The sequence below is a fragment of the Seriola lalandi genome, unplaced genomic scaffold (genome assembly GCF_002814215.2).
Source record: "Seriola lalandi dorsalis isolate HSWRI2012SDOR001 ecotype SW California unplaced genomic scaffold, Sedor1 jcf7180002054504, whole genome shotgun sequence".
Classification (NCBI taxonomy): domain Eukaryota; kingdom Metazoa; phylum Chordata; class Actinopteri; order Carangiformes; family Carangidae; genus Seriola; species Seriola lalandi.
In genome coordinates this window covers 725,081-741,357 of record NW_019525057.1, presented here as the reverse complement: position 1 = coordinate 741,357, position 16,277 = coordinate 725,081, and the positions used below count along the sequence as shown (strand labels likewise).

General features: G+C 40.6%; 1 protein-coding gene across 2 annotated transcripts; it reads left to right on the top strand.

Annotated features, from left to right (window-relative positions):
* The first annotated feature begins 2,803 nt into the window (after nucleotides 1–2,803).
* On the top strand, nucleotides 2,804–15,454 carry mtpn (myotrophin). 2 transcript variants are annotated; one of them, XM_087175819.1, is made up of 5 exons: nucleotides 2,804–3,184; nucleotides 5,560–5,673; nucleotides 6,827–6,910; nucleotides 14,110–14,227; nucleotides 14,839–15,454. In XM_087175819.1, exons 1-4 carry the CDS (start codon nucleotides 3,113–3,115, stop codon nucleotides 14,194–14,196), a joined length of 357 nt encoding a protein of 118 aa, XP_087031945.1. In that variant the 5' UTR covers nucleotides 2,804–3,112; the 3' UTR covers nucleotides 14,197–14,227; nucleotides 14,839–15,454. The 2 variants fall into 2 exon arrangements, with proteins under 2 accessions (XP_087031945.1, XP_023268935.1); XM_023413167.2 differs by having other exon boundaries at nucleotides 2,805–3,184; nucleotides 14,110–15,454.
* Nucleotides 15,455–16,277: the final 823 nt, after the last annotated feature.

The following is a 16,277-nucleotide window of genomic DNA, read 5'->3' as shown; positions in this document are numbered from 1 at the left end:
TTTTAATTGGTCTATGCAAAAGAATGTATCTAATTGACTTGCTGCGGAGGTTAATCATATCAATTCTTTTATTCTCATTACATCATCTGCGAGGGCTGAATGTTCTGTTCGTACATGTGTATAGTCTCGGGGAGGCTTTGAATAGTTCGGGGAGGAGAGAGCGTGTGTGTGTTTTAGTCAAGCCCCTCCTGGACTTTTTAATGGACACAGTAGCAAAGTGTAGTTCTGCTTCTTGGGCGATGCTAATAGACTGAAAAATGGAGGTGCCATGCTGTCATGCCTGTGGATAGAATTACTTTAACATTTCCGTCAGGCGGAAAACTTTCACTCTGTCGTCCCTACATTAACCAAAAAAAAAAAAAAATCCCATTGTATTTTCACTCACATAACAGCTGCTTGCTTTTGCCACATTATAATATGTGCTATTATTTTTTGATCTGATTGATTTTTTTCTGATTAAAACAGTTTTAAGAATATTTAATAAAACACTAAAGCAGTAACTTCTAATACATGCAAAGTACATTAGTATGCAGACTTCATTACTGCAGGCATGAATAGTTGGGCCACAATTGATTTAAGCCACATATGTACTTGCAATTACCCATTCTGGGAGTCACTTCAGTCATATACTATGTCACATTAGCATAACAAGCAGAGGAAACCTGAGCAGTAATCATCTGTGTCCTTATTACCATTTGGGTGTAAAATCTTCAATATACACTAGGAGGACAGTTTATTACGAGCACATAAAAGCGTTTTAATACCTGTGCTTCTGCCGCTCAGTCTATAATATACGTGAATGTGTGTGAGAGAGAGGTGAGAGGTGTCTGAAGGAAGGAGGGGGTGGGTGTTGTAAAGGGGAGCTATACGACGAGGAGGAAGGGAGAGCGGTTGAATCTCATTAGTGGCATTTTTATTCTCATCATACTGCCATATTGAATTATTTTATTGTCCTTCTTCATCCTCTGGACAGATTGGTTTTTCCAAGGGGCTGCTGATTTCATGTAATGAGAATGTGACAATACTATTGCCATCACCTATATTTCAGAAGAAGAGGGTGTATACAGTTGGCTTCATTTGAAGAATGAGGTTAGTGGAAAGGAAAATAAGGGGATGGAGCAGATGTGGGAGGCAAGTGATGAAGCTATATGGCAAAAAAAAACAAAACAGTTATGTGGCTTTGACTTGTTTGTTCTGCCCTTGATCCTTTACAGATCAAGGTGGAATAATGATTGTTCCTCTTTCCCCCTCTTGCCGTGTTGTCTTTCTGCAGCTGGTTCGCTATTTATCAGAGAGTGATTGAGGAGTTCTTCAAATGGCGGCTGACAATGGGGACGGCCCTGAAAGTGCAGATTGCTTTCAACAGGTGAATGCTAAGTGCCTTGAAAATAATGATGTACATGCCACAGTCAGCTAAAACATCATCAGTCATAAGGACCTCTCATGCTCTCATACATATGCATGTACAGAGGAACTTCATTGATCTTTGCTCAGAGGTCAAAGTGCAGGTTCAGCTTCAGGAGCTGAACACATTCAGTATCTTGTTCAGGAATGTTACAGTCATCAGCTGTCAGAGAGCCCAAGGCATCTGAAAAGAAAAGAAAAAAAAAAGATTTATCCACAAGGGTAACATGCACATATGAAATAATTATTAAACTGACTCAACTCTCAGGTGCCGTGCTCAGTAGCATCAAATGTTAGTCAAGAGTTTTAATGGAATAAAATTTCATTAAATCCAAAAATGTTTTATGTAATTGTTGATGCACATTTCTTAAAATTATATATTTTATTTTTCTCTTAAATGATGAGGAAAACAATAATGTTTACTATATTTGTCAATATGTTGCAAGCTTGACTGCACACACAGGCCTGACTCTTTCTTTTTTTGTATTTCATTTGACTTGGTAATGAGTGTTTTTCTTCTGTTTCTAATGGAAACAATAAAGAGTAATATGTCCATAAAAATCTCAAAAGTAAGTGGTGAATAAATGTATGAATCCAAATGACTAAAACATCACATGACAGCTGACTTAAGATTTTTTCCAATTGTTTTAATGTTGCACAAACCCACAAGCAAGCTAAATAAAAAAAGGAAGTGTGTGACCAAAGTGTACAAACTTCAAAATTGACTGTTTGGTCACAGCTATTTAAAGATACAAGGAGCTGTGTTACTGTGGTGTGGCTTAACAAGACATGTAAAGCATATGTCGTGTAAAGTCACTTTTGGGTCACTGTGGTTTGCCCTTGTCTTTTGTAACTATGTGGGCTTTTACATTAACACTTATGACAAAACCAAAATATCATCTTTACATAATGTAACTTATATTATTTGTTTTAATGTAAGGGATTCATTTCATTATATTATTTCCATAATCTGTATTTAATGTTTACTGTGTGTTGTTATGCTCCTGAACCCTGGACAGCAAAGTACAGTAAAAGAAAGAAAAGATTTGCACTATCTTGCTGGGTGTGCCCTGGAAAGCAGAACTGCAGGACTGATGTGGTGATAATAAAGTGCTTTGGACATTGTTTTGACCATGAAATACAATGATGCTATCAGGACCCATATAAGGGTAGGAATTTCTGAAACTACCAGCGATTAGCCACCAATCGTTGACTGCATATGTTTTAAGGGTGGAAATAATGGTAAATAGTTACCATTAACTGTGCGTAAGGGACTTATTAGACCTCGTAGCGTGTGTTTCGCGATAAAAATCGGTGAAAATGTGAAAAATTCGTTTCAACATGTGCACTTAAATGCAACATAAAATGCAACGCTTTTCCCCTTAAACGTTGATTTCCGGGTAATGGCATCGGAAACACTTCTCGCTTGCAAAAAGGCGGATCCCTGTCTGCTACTTTGCCTTTCAGAACTTCTTTAGAACCTATTTTTTCCTCGGCGGCTCCCAGTTACACGCCAAATCCAACTCATATTGCTTTCTGAAGTATTAAGACGGCATTGTATTCAGTCGAGTTCTACGACCGTCCTCGCCCCGACGGCAGAAAGAGTTTTCCAGCTTCAGCTAGCTAACTTTTAACGCACTAGCATTCAACTTGACAATTGCTCTGCAGCACAACAGGGAAGAAGCAGCACCGGAGCATACACAGGAAGATGGGAGATAAAGAACTGATGTGGGCATTGAAAACCGGAGACCTGGACGAGGTCAAAGCCAAACTGGTAACGGTAAGACAGCTATGATTTGACTGGTTATTCAGTGAGTTGCGTGCAACAATTTTCTGACAAGTGGCTCTTTAGCTAAGGTAAATAACGCCAAGTGGTAGGGTAGCTAGCTAACGGTAACTGGAGTTGGGTAATGTTAAGTTAGGCAATGTAACGTTAGTGAGCTATCGGGGTTTCTGTATCAGTAACGTTAACAGTATATATGGAGATATGACTGAGCATGAATATGTTTCGAAACATTTTAAGGCTGGCGTAAGACGTTTTATTGCGAACCTCACAATAAAGTCAGAACGCTTCGGTAGCATAGTTAGCGGCATGTAGTGCTACTCTCACCTGGAAAACAGGTGGAGGGTGAGTGTCTTGCTATCTGTCGCGGTTGTAGCCATACAATGATTTATCATCAGCGTTGTACTTAAAGCGTGGTGGCTTTGATTACGAAACATGTTTAGCACGGCTGCCATAACCACTTTCCGCAGAGAGCAACCTGTTGGTAAGCTAACCAACAGGAGCATCAGCTGGTACGTGGTACACACTGGGGACAGCTGTGTCCATTGTTATGTCAGCAACAGCGGCGACAATAGTTGTTCATAACACTTGCATTATTTGACAATGTGTATTATTATCAGGACAGTGAGTTTCTGCTAACGCTCTGTCAGATTAGTCTAGCTAATGGCTAGCGAGCTAACCCACCACACGGGCCCAGTCTCCGGCAGTGTCTAGCTAACGGTGGTGGGCGGGGGTCTCAGCTGGAGGCTCAGCTACAGCAAATCTAGCGGAACCTTTCATGCCAGCCAGCATAATCTATTTGGAAAAGATTGATAGAAAATCTCTTTGCTTAAACTCATAAGTGGCTGTCAGGCCACACATTTCACTACAGAGCTTAAAGCGCCCCCTGCTTCTGTTGAAAAGATTAAAAGCTTGTGTGCTTGCCTCTGCTGAAGGAGGCCATATTTGCTTTTACAAACAAGAGCATTAAATTATTGCAAACATTGACTGGATACTGGCTTATAATTAACAGCTGTATAGTTTTACTTGCATATTAGATACTTACTCATTAATGCTCTATGAATTACTGTACTATATTTATAATTGCTTCGGACTTTAAGGCAGCCAAATATTTTTATAAATTAATCACAGTTCAACTTTATTTGCAGCCATCTGTAAAGTTTACTTTCCAGTTCAAGTTGAAAACTACATGAAGACTGTCAGTGTGTAATCGGACTCTTCAATCAATAGTCCGATGCCCCAAATCTGTCTCTTGAATGAATGTAAAACACTTCAACCACTGTCAGCTTTAGTCAGATTCAATTTAAGATGCTTACAGTAATGTTTTCTGTAATGACTAGTTTTCACTGTGGGTATGAAGTGTATAACTACTCTTGAAGTTTAACCCACTTCTCCTCTCCTGTCGGTTTGCTCAAAACACTCATATTCTCACCACAGAGACAGACTTTGGGTGGAGAGCAACTGTAAGTGCAGCTATTGGTTTTAATAGGTTCACAGTTCCCCCCCATTATCCAACAATGTGTTTACACCTTGTAAAAACCAGAAATATCTTCTTCAAACTTTTAATTGACATGAATATGAGATATGTATGAGACAGATGTAAATGTTGTTTATAAGCTACACTATGGGATGCCCAGGTACAACATACAACTGCACGTTAGAGCAGCGTCAGTCTTAAATTAATTATAAAACGTCATTGCACATAATTAATCAAAAGTCATGATTACAGTTGCTGAGTTTTGAGCCGAACTAGACTGTTGCATTTGAGACTTTTCAAATGCATTTTATTATGAATGAATTTTCCAACCACAAGGAGAATTTTCTCATTTCTGATGGTTTTATTGTATCTCATAATCATTTCATTATTTACAGAAGTCTGGGTATAAACAACTGCAGTACACTGTCCCTTTTCTATAGTGGAAATGAAACTGTTTAAATTTCATCAGCCTTTGGAACTGTAGCCATTGTAGGTAGCATTTAAACACTATTAGAAGGGGTCGAGGTTCAACATCCATCAATGCTAATGGATTCACTGGGAATGGATGTAAAATGAATTGTCCTCAGTGTGTTGTGCTTGACCTTCAGTGGAGTTAGTAATAAATGTGAGTGAGTGGCAATCAGAGGCTGGCAGTGGTGCAGTTACAGACATGAACAGGTGCTCTGTGCATATGGTCGCCACATTTATTTGACTGAAGGAAACAGAAATAAGAAACAAGGGATAGATGCAACAAATAATTTTATTTGCAAATATTTGAATTCATATTTTCATAATTTCTAGCATCAGACGTTTGGACTTGTTAACATATGTTACTCATGGCTTGTTACAGCATTGTCCTTATTTATTTCAGTGTGCTGTTTTTTCTCTTCTCCAGGCTGAGGATGCAAACCGGACCCTGGATAGCGGGAGAAAGCCTCTGCACTATGCTGCGGACTTTGGTCAAACAGATGTGGTGGAGTTCCTCATTTCTAAGGGAGCAGATGTCAATGTAAGAGCAACAATAACCACATCACCAACTTTTTTGCATTAATTTGCCTGCTGGGCTGCAAAGACCACAAAAAAGAAGAACAGTGTCTGTGTCAGCTTCCCCACACACCGTCTGAGCCCATTGTCAAACTGCTTGATATTATATGAGCGCTATCAATTTGTTTAAACAAAAGCAGGCTGTTTGTTAAAACCAGTTGTCATATGCGATTTCACCCGTTGTCCATTCTATCATTCAACAGTTGTCTAGGCTTGCCAGACCTCACATTTAGCCTGATTGGCACCCTGAGCCTCAATAGTCTGTTCTGGTGTTGTGGCAGTAGATTGTTCCATTCATTGGGGCACTTACTCATCCATCAGTATTAACATCTGTAATTTGGACGGAGCGCCTCTGTAATTTCCAGTTTGTTCTAAAGGTCTAATATGCCTGTTCAGTAACTTGGAGAATTGTGTGTGCAAAGCAGCATGAATCTTTGAACTGTGGTACATGTTTGGCTATCAGGGTGAAACCAACTCTGGAGAAACAATTTACTAGGCCTACATGGTAGTTAGTTGTAGACTAATACCCTTTTTACACCCAAATTTGCAGGCATAAGCACGTTTTTTTAAACATGGGTAAACCTGCTTAAAAAAAAAAAAAGACGGTTCCTTTTACACTGTGGACAAAAATCCGGTGTTGGCAGGTCTGAGCAGGTTTTTTGACCAGTGTAAAAGGGGCTTAATAGTGAGTGTTCTATAGATGCTCAAGGCACCCACATCAGCAAGGTGCATCTTAGATTGGATAACTACAACAACCCATCATCACAGCTCACACTGGTCTGGTCCTCAGAGACACGAGGAGTAAAACCTGCTCCGAAATACGCTGTCGCCTGGCCTCCCAAGTCAAAAAGTGTTTACGCAATTCTCCATTTCTCTTGATAAGCTGAACTAGTGAAACATGGGAGATAAATGTAGTGTTTAGGTGCAGTGTGCTTTCATCATAAGAGAGTAAGTAAAACCTCTCTTGCTGGACTTTTTTCTTATTTATTTTTGATTTAGAGAAAAGATGGATGTGCCCTAGTGTTTGATGTGGGCTCTGCCTATGCTCTGCTGATACATGAAATTTTCTCTCTCTCTGAGTCTGCCACTCATGCTTTTCTCACCTGCTCCCTCTACAGGCTCCTGATAAACACGGGCTCACTCCACTGATATCTGCCTGTTACGAGGGTCATCTCTCCTGTGTCAAGGTCCTGCTAGAAGGGGTTGGTACTCTGATTTCAGCATGCATTCATTCATGCATGCATATACATGCATCTGCACACAGAAGTGCCCTGGTGTCCTTCACCCATCAGTGCATGTTGATGTGTCAGAGGGTCCATGTGAGCCATGAGTGCTGATGAGGTAACTCATTGGACAAAAGGTCCTTTAACACAGTCCTGTGGAGGCTGTGCTGGAATGTTCATACAGCATCACACATTATCGCTGCTGTTCACTTGTTTTGTGTCTGTGTTTTTAAGCAGCGTCATTCATGGGTTTTCCATGTAAATCCCTGCCCCATCTTTCCATCTCAGCCTCCCTCAGTTGTTTAGGTCGGGAACTACAGAAAGGGGACAAAAGGAAAAACTGAATAAATGAGTTGCGAAACATAACGAATGCAGATGCTTCCATACATGGTACAATTAAACAATTAACATCCAATCACACTCTGTGGCAGGTATAAAAAGAATGTGAAGAGGAAAAGATCTAAGTGACTTTGAAAGTTCATTGCTGGGGCCTGGATGGCAGGAGATTCAGTAGGAATAGTCACTAAAGTGACATCTAGTACAAGGAAGACAAAACATTTGAGAGTTCAGTGTTGCCAAAACCACCAGCACTGGTCTACAGAGATGTGGAAAAATATGGTCAGATGAATCATCCTTCACCGTACTGTTGACAAGTGGATCTGTGGTGTACACCAAGGGAACGGCACAGGGCTGAATGTTTTACGCCTACAGTGAAGGGATCTGATTGCTCTGTTATGCTTTGGGGGCATTTTGCTGATATGTTTTAGTTTCACTCGTCCCCTTTAGAGGGAAGGGCCACTGCACATCAATACAAAGTTGTTTTGAGTGAACATTTCTATCCTGATGGGAGTGATCTCTTCCAGGATGACAATGCCCCAATCCACAGGTCTTGAGGGGTCACTGAATGGTTTGATGACTATGAAAAAGATTCGAATCATATGCTACGACCTTCAGTCACCAGATCTCGACCTGGTCAAACACCTTTGGCAGATTTTGGATCGATGTGTTAGAAAGTGAGCTCCACCACCATCATCAAAACAGAAAATTAGGAAAATACTTTTAGAAGAATGGTGTTTATCCCTCCAGTAGAGTCCAGAGACTTGGAGAATCAATGCAAAGGAGCACTGAAGCTGTTTGCTGGTTGCATGTGGAGGCCCAACACATTACTGTTGGTCTGTTTTTCCTTAACTTTGTCACACATCTGTATCTTAAATGCTACCTCTGGCAGTTAGATAAACATGGACATATGCACACACAGTCACTGCTGTGAGCAGAGAAACAATACTGTGTCAAGCACAGCTGGTATTGGCTGTTGTAGTGCAACTGAATAACAAGTACACCATAATAAATGTCCAATCCAACCAACCTCACCTAACAGTAGAAAACAGATTTGTGCAGTTCCAGTGCAGTCAAATAAAAGGCCTCATTTGTAAGTGGAGCTTTCTTTTCGAAAGTCGGTGCCTCTTCTTGTATGTCTTACTCAGAAGTACATGCACATAAATGACAGATCACCTGTTCATCTACACTGATGGATTTCTGCTTCTCTGTTGCTAAAATGAGTCAGACTGCAGTGGAATTGATGCCCTCACAGACAGTGAATGGGGGTCACAATAGCTACTTGTCTTTCAGTACCTCATTCAGTCGTGTCTTTGTGTCTGGCACTCATCATAAACACTCAAGATGTTTCAGTAGAATAAAACATGATTTATAGCTGATAATGTCCTGATTTGATATTATTATTCTTTTTATATCTGTAGCTTGGCTCATCAATGAAAGATTTGAGGTTTCACAACATGCAGAAAAAAATACTGGTTAGTTTTACTCTCCTGGTTGAAACATAGTAAATGGCACAAGGTCAGTACCACAGTGAGAGAAACGCCTACAGCTTAAAGGGCAGCATGATGTCACTTAGCTGGCTCGCATGCTTCACAGTCAAAGTCTGCTGCAAACTGAGAAGTGTATATGAGCAGGCGAGATGGAGAGAGAGATATTTGAGGGCTGAGGGTGAGTAAGCAGCTGTCTGTTCCCAGCCAGGCTAAATGAGGCAGGGTAAATGAAAGCTCCTCTACAGAGTTGTTTCACGGTAGCATCATCTTGGCTCAACGAAAGTAATGGGAAGAGGAGAGGAGGCATTCACAAGCTCAGTCACACTGCCGACTAGAGAATTTTTTTTTTTTTTTTAAACACACTATATAATCGCATACAAGCCACTCAGGCATACTTTTCAATCAGTTCACAGTTTCTGATGCAGTTTGAAGCAGAAAACACGCCTCAGCCCTCGCATCAATCGGCCAGCAGCTCGCAAGTGGCCAGCAGCTGGCCACTGCAGTCAGCTGGCCGTCAGTACTGTTGGCTCAAAGATAAACTGAAGGAAGCAGCCAATGCCAACAGGAAGAAAATAACAGTTTACTACACAGTTAGTTCTTTGCTATAAAGTTGGTAGTGCAACGTTGGTAAGCATGGGCAGGTTTATTGTTCTAATTGAAACAGAACTGTTGCTTGTTTGTCGGTGTGTTTTATATTTCAGTCTGGATAGATCCGGCTCTAGTCTATCACTATCAGCTATTATCTATAAGCTGTATTTGTTTCGTTATTATCGAAGCAGACTTTGATCTGATTTATGGTGACGTCTCAGCTTCGCTTTGGAAGCAGACCTACCAAAAAAAGAGGACATGCGTTTTACATCCGCATGTTTTTAATATCACATTGTCACATGTCACTCTCATATCAAAGTGATGATGGGTTTGAGAACCAGCATACTGCCCTTTCTGAAAAAAAAAACAAAAAACAACTTCTTAATTAACTGCAGTTCATTTTCCTCTATTTCCCCCGCTTCGAGCCACAGTACATCCTCCTGAAAGCCAGAGGCTCCTCTATACCTGAAATTGGCAGCTATGCAAGTATAGTCTGTGCAATGGAAATGAAAGCCCCTTGGGGGGGACCCTTTTTTAATAATAATAAAAAAAATTTAAAAAAAAGCCTTTTGTCTGTGGTATCATAAGAAACAAGACAGGCAGCCATAGCTCATCTGAACAGGGATAATGGTGGGAGGTGAAGATATGAAGAAACCCACAGGTTCACTCCTCACATGGAGCGACTGTCCCCAGACTACCATGCTGTTGTTGGCAGTGAATTATGAAAAGGCCATTTTAACCCCAGTAGGTGACCCAGACGTACAATCCTGGCCAAGAGTGCTGACTAAAGCCGGCAGAGACAGGCCAGTTAATTTTAAGTCAACAATAAAAGGGCGCACATGGGCATACACACATGAATACACACACATCCTTTTCTTCTATGAGGAACCAATGACTAGGAATAAATGCAGCATTATTTTGTCAAGTCAGTTCCTATTTGTTGGTTTATCTCAGTTGTCCACAAGTAAAAAATCTTAAAATAAAACACTTGAGCAAATATCATCTTCGCATGGAGTTTGCCAACTTAACTTAAATTCCCCTGTTTAGTTTGTTTTGCCTCTGTAGATGTATTTCTTATACATTGTCTTGTCTGGATAATGCTACCCAAATAACTAAGATCTAGGAAGTATATGTTTTTGAAAGGGTTCTGAAAGGAATACGAATAGTGAGTAAAATTTGATTTCAGCTCTGTTGTATAGAAGGTATTTTGTGCTTCTCACACAAAGACTATATAGAAAAACTTTCACAAACTTAATTTGTCTTTTGTACGAGAATTGTTCAAATAAAGAACTTTTCCAACAGAATACCAGCCTACAACAAAATGTGATCATATGAACTCCAATAGGTCTGCAACTGACTGACTGCAGTTTCCACATGGTTAATCTGCCGAATATTCTTGATAAGTCTATAGAAAGTTGGAAAATGGTAAAAGAAAATGCCCATTATAGCATCTCACAGCTCCGAAGCCGAAATATATTATGTTTTTACTATCATATATGACAAAGAAGAGCATCAAAATCTCTCATTTGAGAAACTGGAACCAGCCAATAATTTGCATTTTTGCTTGAAAAATGACAACTGTCAGTTATTAAAATAGTTGCTGATAAATTCTCTACATTGCAACTGTAAACTCCAGTTCGCCTAAAAAATGACTTCTATAAGCTGCTTTCTTCATTTCACCCAGAACCCCTAGCTGACAGCCTGCTCCAATCCAAATGTTGCAAGGTGTAATAAAACTTGCCCTCTAACAGGGCGGTAATGTTTGACTGCTGCCAGCAGGTCAATAGTCCGATCTGAGCATTGCATTTCAAATAGATTTGGAGTGATGTTCTGGGCCAATATTTGAAGGCTTAGCATGGGAGACCTTTCAGTTCCATTCACTGGTGGCATAATGAAAACTTAATGGACAGTTGGCAGGTCAGTGGCATTACATTACTGACCCAATGCTGCTTTGTATGGCTCCATAATCCAGGATGATGATGCGTCTTAGTTTGACTGGAGACACCCTGGGAGTCTATTCTTATTCATTAGGCTGTCTCTCACTTGGCCACTAGCTTCTCGTTGACTGGATAATGTTTGGACAGTGAGGTGTTCATAAGGGGTCATTATTCAAGTTGGGGAAAGCTCATTACTGTAAGTGGTGTCAGGAGGATGCCACTGAGCTGGATGGCCATTGGGGATTTCATGGTGTATCCTGAGAAGCAGTAACAGGGAGGAGTAAGAGCCAGAGCTATTATTGTAACTCTACCATGAATGCCCATAGGGAGAATCAATCTGTGGCAAACCCCCTACTACTAATACTTTTTAGGGGGACATAAGAATGTGTTGACCAGAAGGGGAATCATCATTATGAGATTGTTTTACCTCAGAAATGGTACTATACTCCCAATATATAATTGTGTTTGTCAGATGGATGACTTGTTGGCACCCAGACAGACACTGTATTGATGTTGAAAGGGCTGGATCCAAGGTGTAATGCTGTTTCCTGCCATCTAAATGAGGTCTGTAGAGTGGGCTGCTAGGTATGGTCTTGAACCAGCTACTAATGACTTCCCCAGAGCTTGAAGAGAGGGTGGGGGCTTCCTCCTGTCTTACTGTCCTCCCTTTCCCCCCCTGTATCCAGTAGAGCGGAGAGCTCAATGATTGGTTATCAGATACCTGATACAAAGGAGTCAGCAGCTGTTTGAAAAGTTAAACTGACACTACAAATGCTTTATCACTATTGATACTTTGATCCAGCAATGTTTGTGCAGACTGACAGAACAACGGTTCATATCAGAGAAACATTAAATCATTATCAGAGAAGAAGGATTCAGGTTTTCCTCCAGGAGAACCTGACCTGTATCTGACAAGATGAATTACACTGAAGGAACCCTCTGTGCATTTGTAGATACAGTTAGGGAGCACAATCATTTATTTTTATCTCTGAAGTTTGAAGACCTGAACACCAAAGCCTTCATGAGTAAACCTTACATTTTACACTTTGCTCATTTTTTCTGGATTTGAATCTCTGCTACACAACAATCTCTGAGATTTATGAGCCCTCTTAGCAGACTGAGACTACTTACTGCACACCTCATCCGAAAAGTTGGAACATGATATACAGATCTTAAAAAGGGAGACTCCAGGAAGTTAAAAAAAAACTATCACCAAGGGACTTTGGTCACCATCAGAGTTAAAATGTTACACAACAGGGATCTGAACATAAACGGAGTGTTGACAGGTGCACACGTCTCAGAGATGTGAAACATGTTATGAATTGACAAAACCCTCTCCGAACTTTTGTCTTTTCGTCTCCTGACCAATTAGAGATGTAGATCTGACGGGTTACCCGCTCAGCCCTGGTAAATCTCTCTTGCTTGGGATGCGCTCTGTTGCTCCTGTGGCATGGAATTTGCACCCAGACAACCATCCCTGCATTGCGGGGCACTTGAACTGGGTCACATTGTTTTTGATGCCCTGCTTCTCCATGCAACAATAGACTCTCTCTGCCTTGGTTCTGTAAGCCCTTTGCTAAGAGGCTAAAGTTGGCAGGCCCAACAAAGGGACGTTTCTCCACTACATGCCCCTCCACTCCTCCGTCACCCATTAAATCTGTTGTAACTACATGTGCATTCAACACATTGCCTGTCTCATCCCTCTCTTTTTTTTTTACGTTTCTTCTTTGTCCTTAGTAATCCGAATGATTGCGTCCACTCCCATCTCTTTCACATTCATTCTGTCATCCCTCAGAGCTCAAATGGATTTGTGCCTCAGCGTCTGTTACTTTGTTTTGCATGTGCTGTCTGGATAAAGATAGGCTGACAGGCAAGTGCTTAGTGACTGAATTGTTGGAAAATAGAAGTGACAGAAGTTTCAGTTAGGTTTAGAAAAATACCAGGGTAGCTGTTCAAGAAGGGTTTGTGACCATGAGCAAAATATTTGTTGGAGGTATTATAAGCAAGGTTTGACCCACGTCATGTGCCACTGAGAGCCTCCACCACCATCCACTGATTAGAACTGCTGGCACACGGCTGTCCACCACCACGATGTAACCCATTTTAGGAACTCAAGAATCGGGGTCTAAATTTGAGCTCCGAGCCATAGAGTCCTGACCATCAACTCCCAGCTAGCATCTCTTCCAATAACATTTTTAACTCGGCTCAATCTTTCCTTGAGTTTATTCCAATGGTATTTCTGAAAAAGTGAAACTTGTTCCCAGGGTCTACTTTCTATAATCTTTTAATGATCATATTAGCAGACGACGTGAGCATTATTAGCATGCAAAACAGATGCACTACAGCTCCCATGACAGTTTAGCAGTGTGGAAACATAGATACGTGCGTCGTTGTAATGTGGTTCCTTCCACATCCATTCCACTATTCAGCCCTCCCTTCCCTGGTATTACGACAATCATATCTGAGCTAGCCATGCTGCTTCAACTCGCCCTTTGGACTCACCTCCTCTTAGAAGCTAGTGACATGATTGTCAAAGGGTTATGGGAAATTGTGTTCTTTAAAGACTGCTAAAATAAAGAAGTACAGTCAGGCTCAACCCCTTTTCACAATAATTTGATGTGGTTGAAACAGAAAGAGGAATGTGTATAAAGAAGTTTTAGTTGCTGTTTTGTGCCTCCTTAATACCTGGGACTATTTGTTTCCAAAAGGGGCAAGGATACCTTGTTCAAAAAAGAACGACTCCTCACTTTAACCCCTGGCCAGATGCAAGTAAGTCTTGATGCACCTACTAAGCATATTTAATATTCATGTCCTCTCCTCTCCACAGGGTGCTGACAAAGACGGGAAAGGACCGAACGGCATCAGTGCCTTTGAAGCTGCCGAGAGCGACGCCATAAAGGCTCTGCTCAAGTGAGGAGCCCGCGGTGTGGGAGGTGGCTGGACAGGTGGGTGAACGGACAGACAGATGGAGGCAGTGGTCCCCTGACAGAAGATGGACTCACCCCTTTTACCCTTATCAACCTCTGTCTTAACACTGCTTTTGTCTGTTTGTTGGAGGGTCATTTTATCTGTCTGGTGATTTTCCTTTATATATATATATTTTTTTTTTTTTTTTTTCTTTTCCCCAAGTTTTTTGGGATAGGATTTTCTCTTCTTTTGGCCTCTGTTTGTAGCCATTTAACAGAAGGACTTGTCAGTTAATGTCTCCCTTAAGGACCAATCACTAGGGGAGAGCTCTCATACCTGGATCCTGAAACACTGCAGACTAGAAGTCAAACTCTATCATGTAAACGCAAAGCTTAGCACTTAAATACACACCTCTCATTTGCAGTTGTCTCTTAAAACCGTCAAGTAATCAAATGCTAACAAGATCCATAGTGTGTTAATATTTTTTACAACTTCAGTATGAGTATTGTATGGCCAAGGCTTAATCTCATGAACAGTAATTGCACTGTACTATACTAGGTAGGTTGAAAAGAAAGGTTGTAAAGTTTCATTATATTAACCTTTCATTATGTGTGGCCTCTTCCTCGACCTTGATTTCTTTTTTTAACAGACCAAACCATCCCTCCAGTCCAATACTGAAATTTGGGAAATGTTGGGTGAGAGAGGTCCAGAGGCCAGTCCAGATTTTCCTTTTCTACTTGGCCCTGTATCACTTACATATCAAATGGTGTTATTGACAAAATTTCATGTTGGTAATGCATAAAAGATATTGTGTATTCTTTGACCAATCACCATGCTGGCTAACTAGAAAGACTTGAATGTTGCAATATTAAGCATCTGTTACTGAATCCTTTTTTTAAAGCGATGTTAACATCACATAGTAGGATGAGGAGTTTTAGAAATTGGTTCATTTTGTCAGCCCTAGAGTGAGATTTCAGAGCAAGAATTCCTTTTTTCGTTGCAGCTTCTCTGTGTATTTTGTAACTGATAGGCTGTGGGGTAACTGAACGAGGGGTAAATGGAGGGGTTAGAATTAAAACTGGATGGTGGGGGGCCGTTAATATTCCCCTTGCCTTGGATTTGGTTAGAAGCCCTGCCTGTTGCGCTGCATGTCAAAACTGCCTCTGCTTTTACGCTATGAAATGGTCGCTGTCCTCTCTCGGTTGCTTTCAAATGAATTGCTACAATGTAATGGACAAAATAAAATAAAAAAATGCTCTTGCTGACTTTGTTGTGACAAAAAGTCTGTAAAAAAATGAAATAAAAATATGTATAAAAAATTTTTCTGTTATTCTGAAAATATTTTCCTTAAAAACTGACCCAAGCATTTCCATTTAAAGTTGAGCCCTCCATAATACAAGTATTGATGTTCACCACTATTTACACATACCAAAATCTTTATAGAGTGTATGTTATAATTTTGCCTGGTGCTAAAGTGTTTCTGAAAGAATACATCCTCTACCATAGTATCAGATGAATAACTGAATAACAGGTAATTTTCCAGTAGAAAGGATATCACGCCGATTGACAAATTCTACCTTTGGTATTCTCGTAGCCTTGGGCGATCTAATCAGTATTTGTGAACTTGAGCAACTCCATCCCTCACAAAAAAAAACAGCAGACTCTAATCTTTGTTGTCATACCAATCTACCGCCTCGAGCTGTACCATTATGAATCACAGACCGACTTTGACTCCCACTTGGTTTGTCTGGATGTCTGGATTCAAATAAGCTTCTATCTTCTATTAGAATAGTCGGTTCTAATACAGAAAAGGCAGCACTATCCACAGGAAATGAGAGTAATCATACCTGGTATTGTCATAGTCAGTTTCATCAGTTCGTTTTGTGAGGCCACTGCATCTGTGTCTAAAGAGGGGAAACCATTGTGAACACTGCCGAAAAGTTGAACACGAGTAATAAATTAGAATGACCCTTTGTAATTATCAGAAGATACTTGCAGGTGCTGCAGCACTGAAAACAATGTTGTTGAAGGTCATGTCAGGTCAAAGTCCTTCCTTTTACCTGACATAAACCAAGAGGAGTGAAAGTG

Excerpts from the sequence above, each read along its gene's own strand:
- mtpn (XM_087175819.1), top strand. The coding sequence starts at position 3,113 with ATGGGAGATAAAGAACTGATGTGGGCATTGAAAACCGGAGACCTGGAC. Across the intron at positions 3,185-5,559 it reads TCAAAGCCAAACTGGTAACG|GCTGAGGATGCAAACCGGAC; the intron begins GTAAGACAGCTA and ends TCTCTTCTCCAG. Across the intron at positions 5,674-6,826 it reads CTAAGGGAGCAGATGTCAAT|GCTCCTGATAAACACGGGCT; the intron begins GTAAGAGCAACA and ends CTCCCTCTACAG.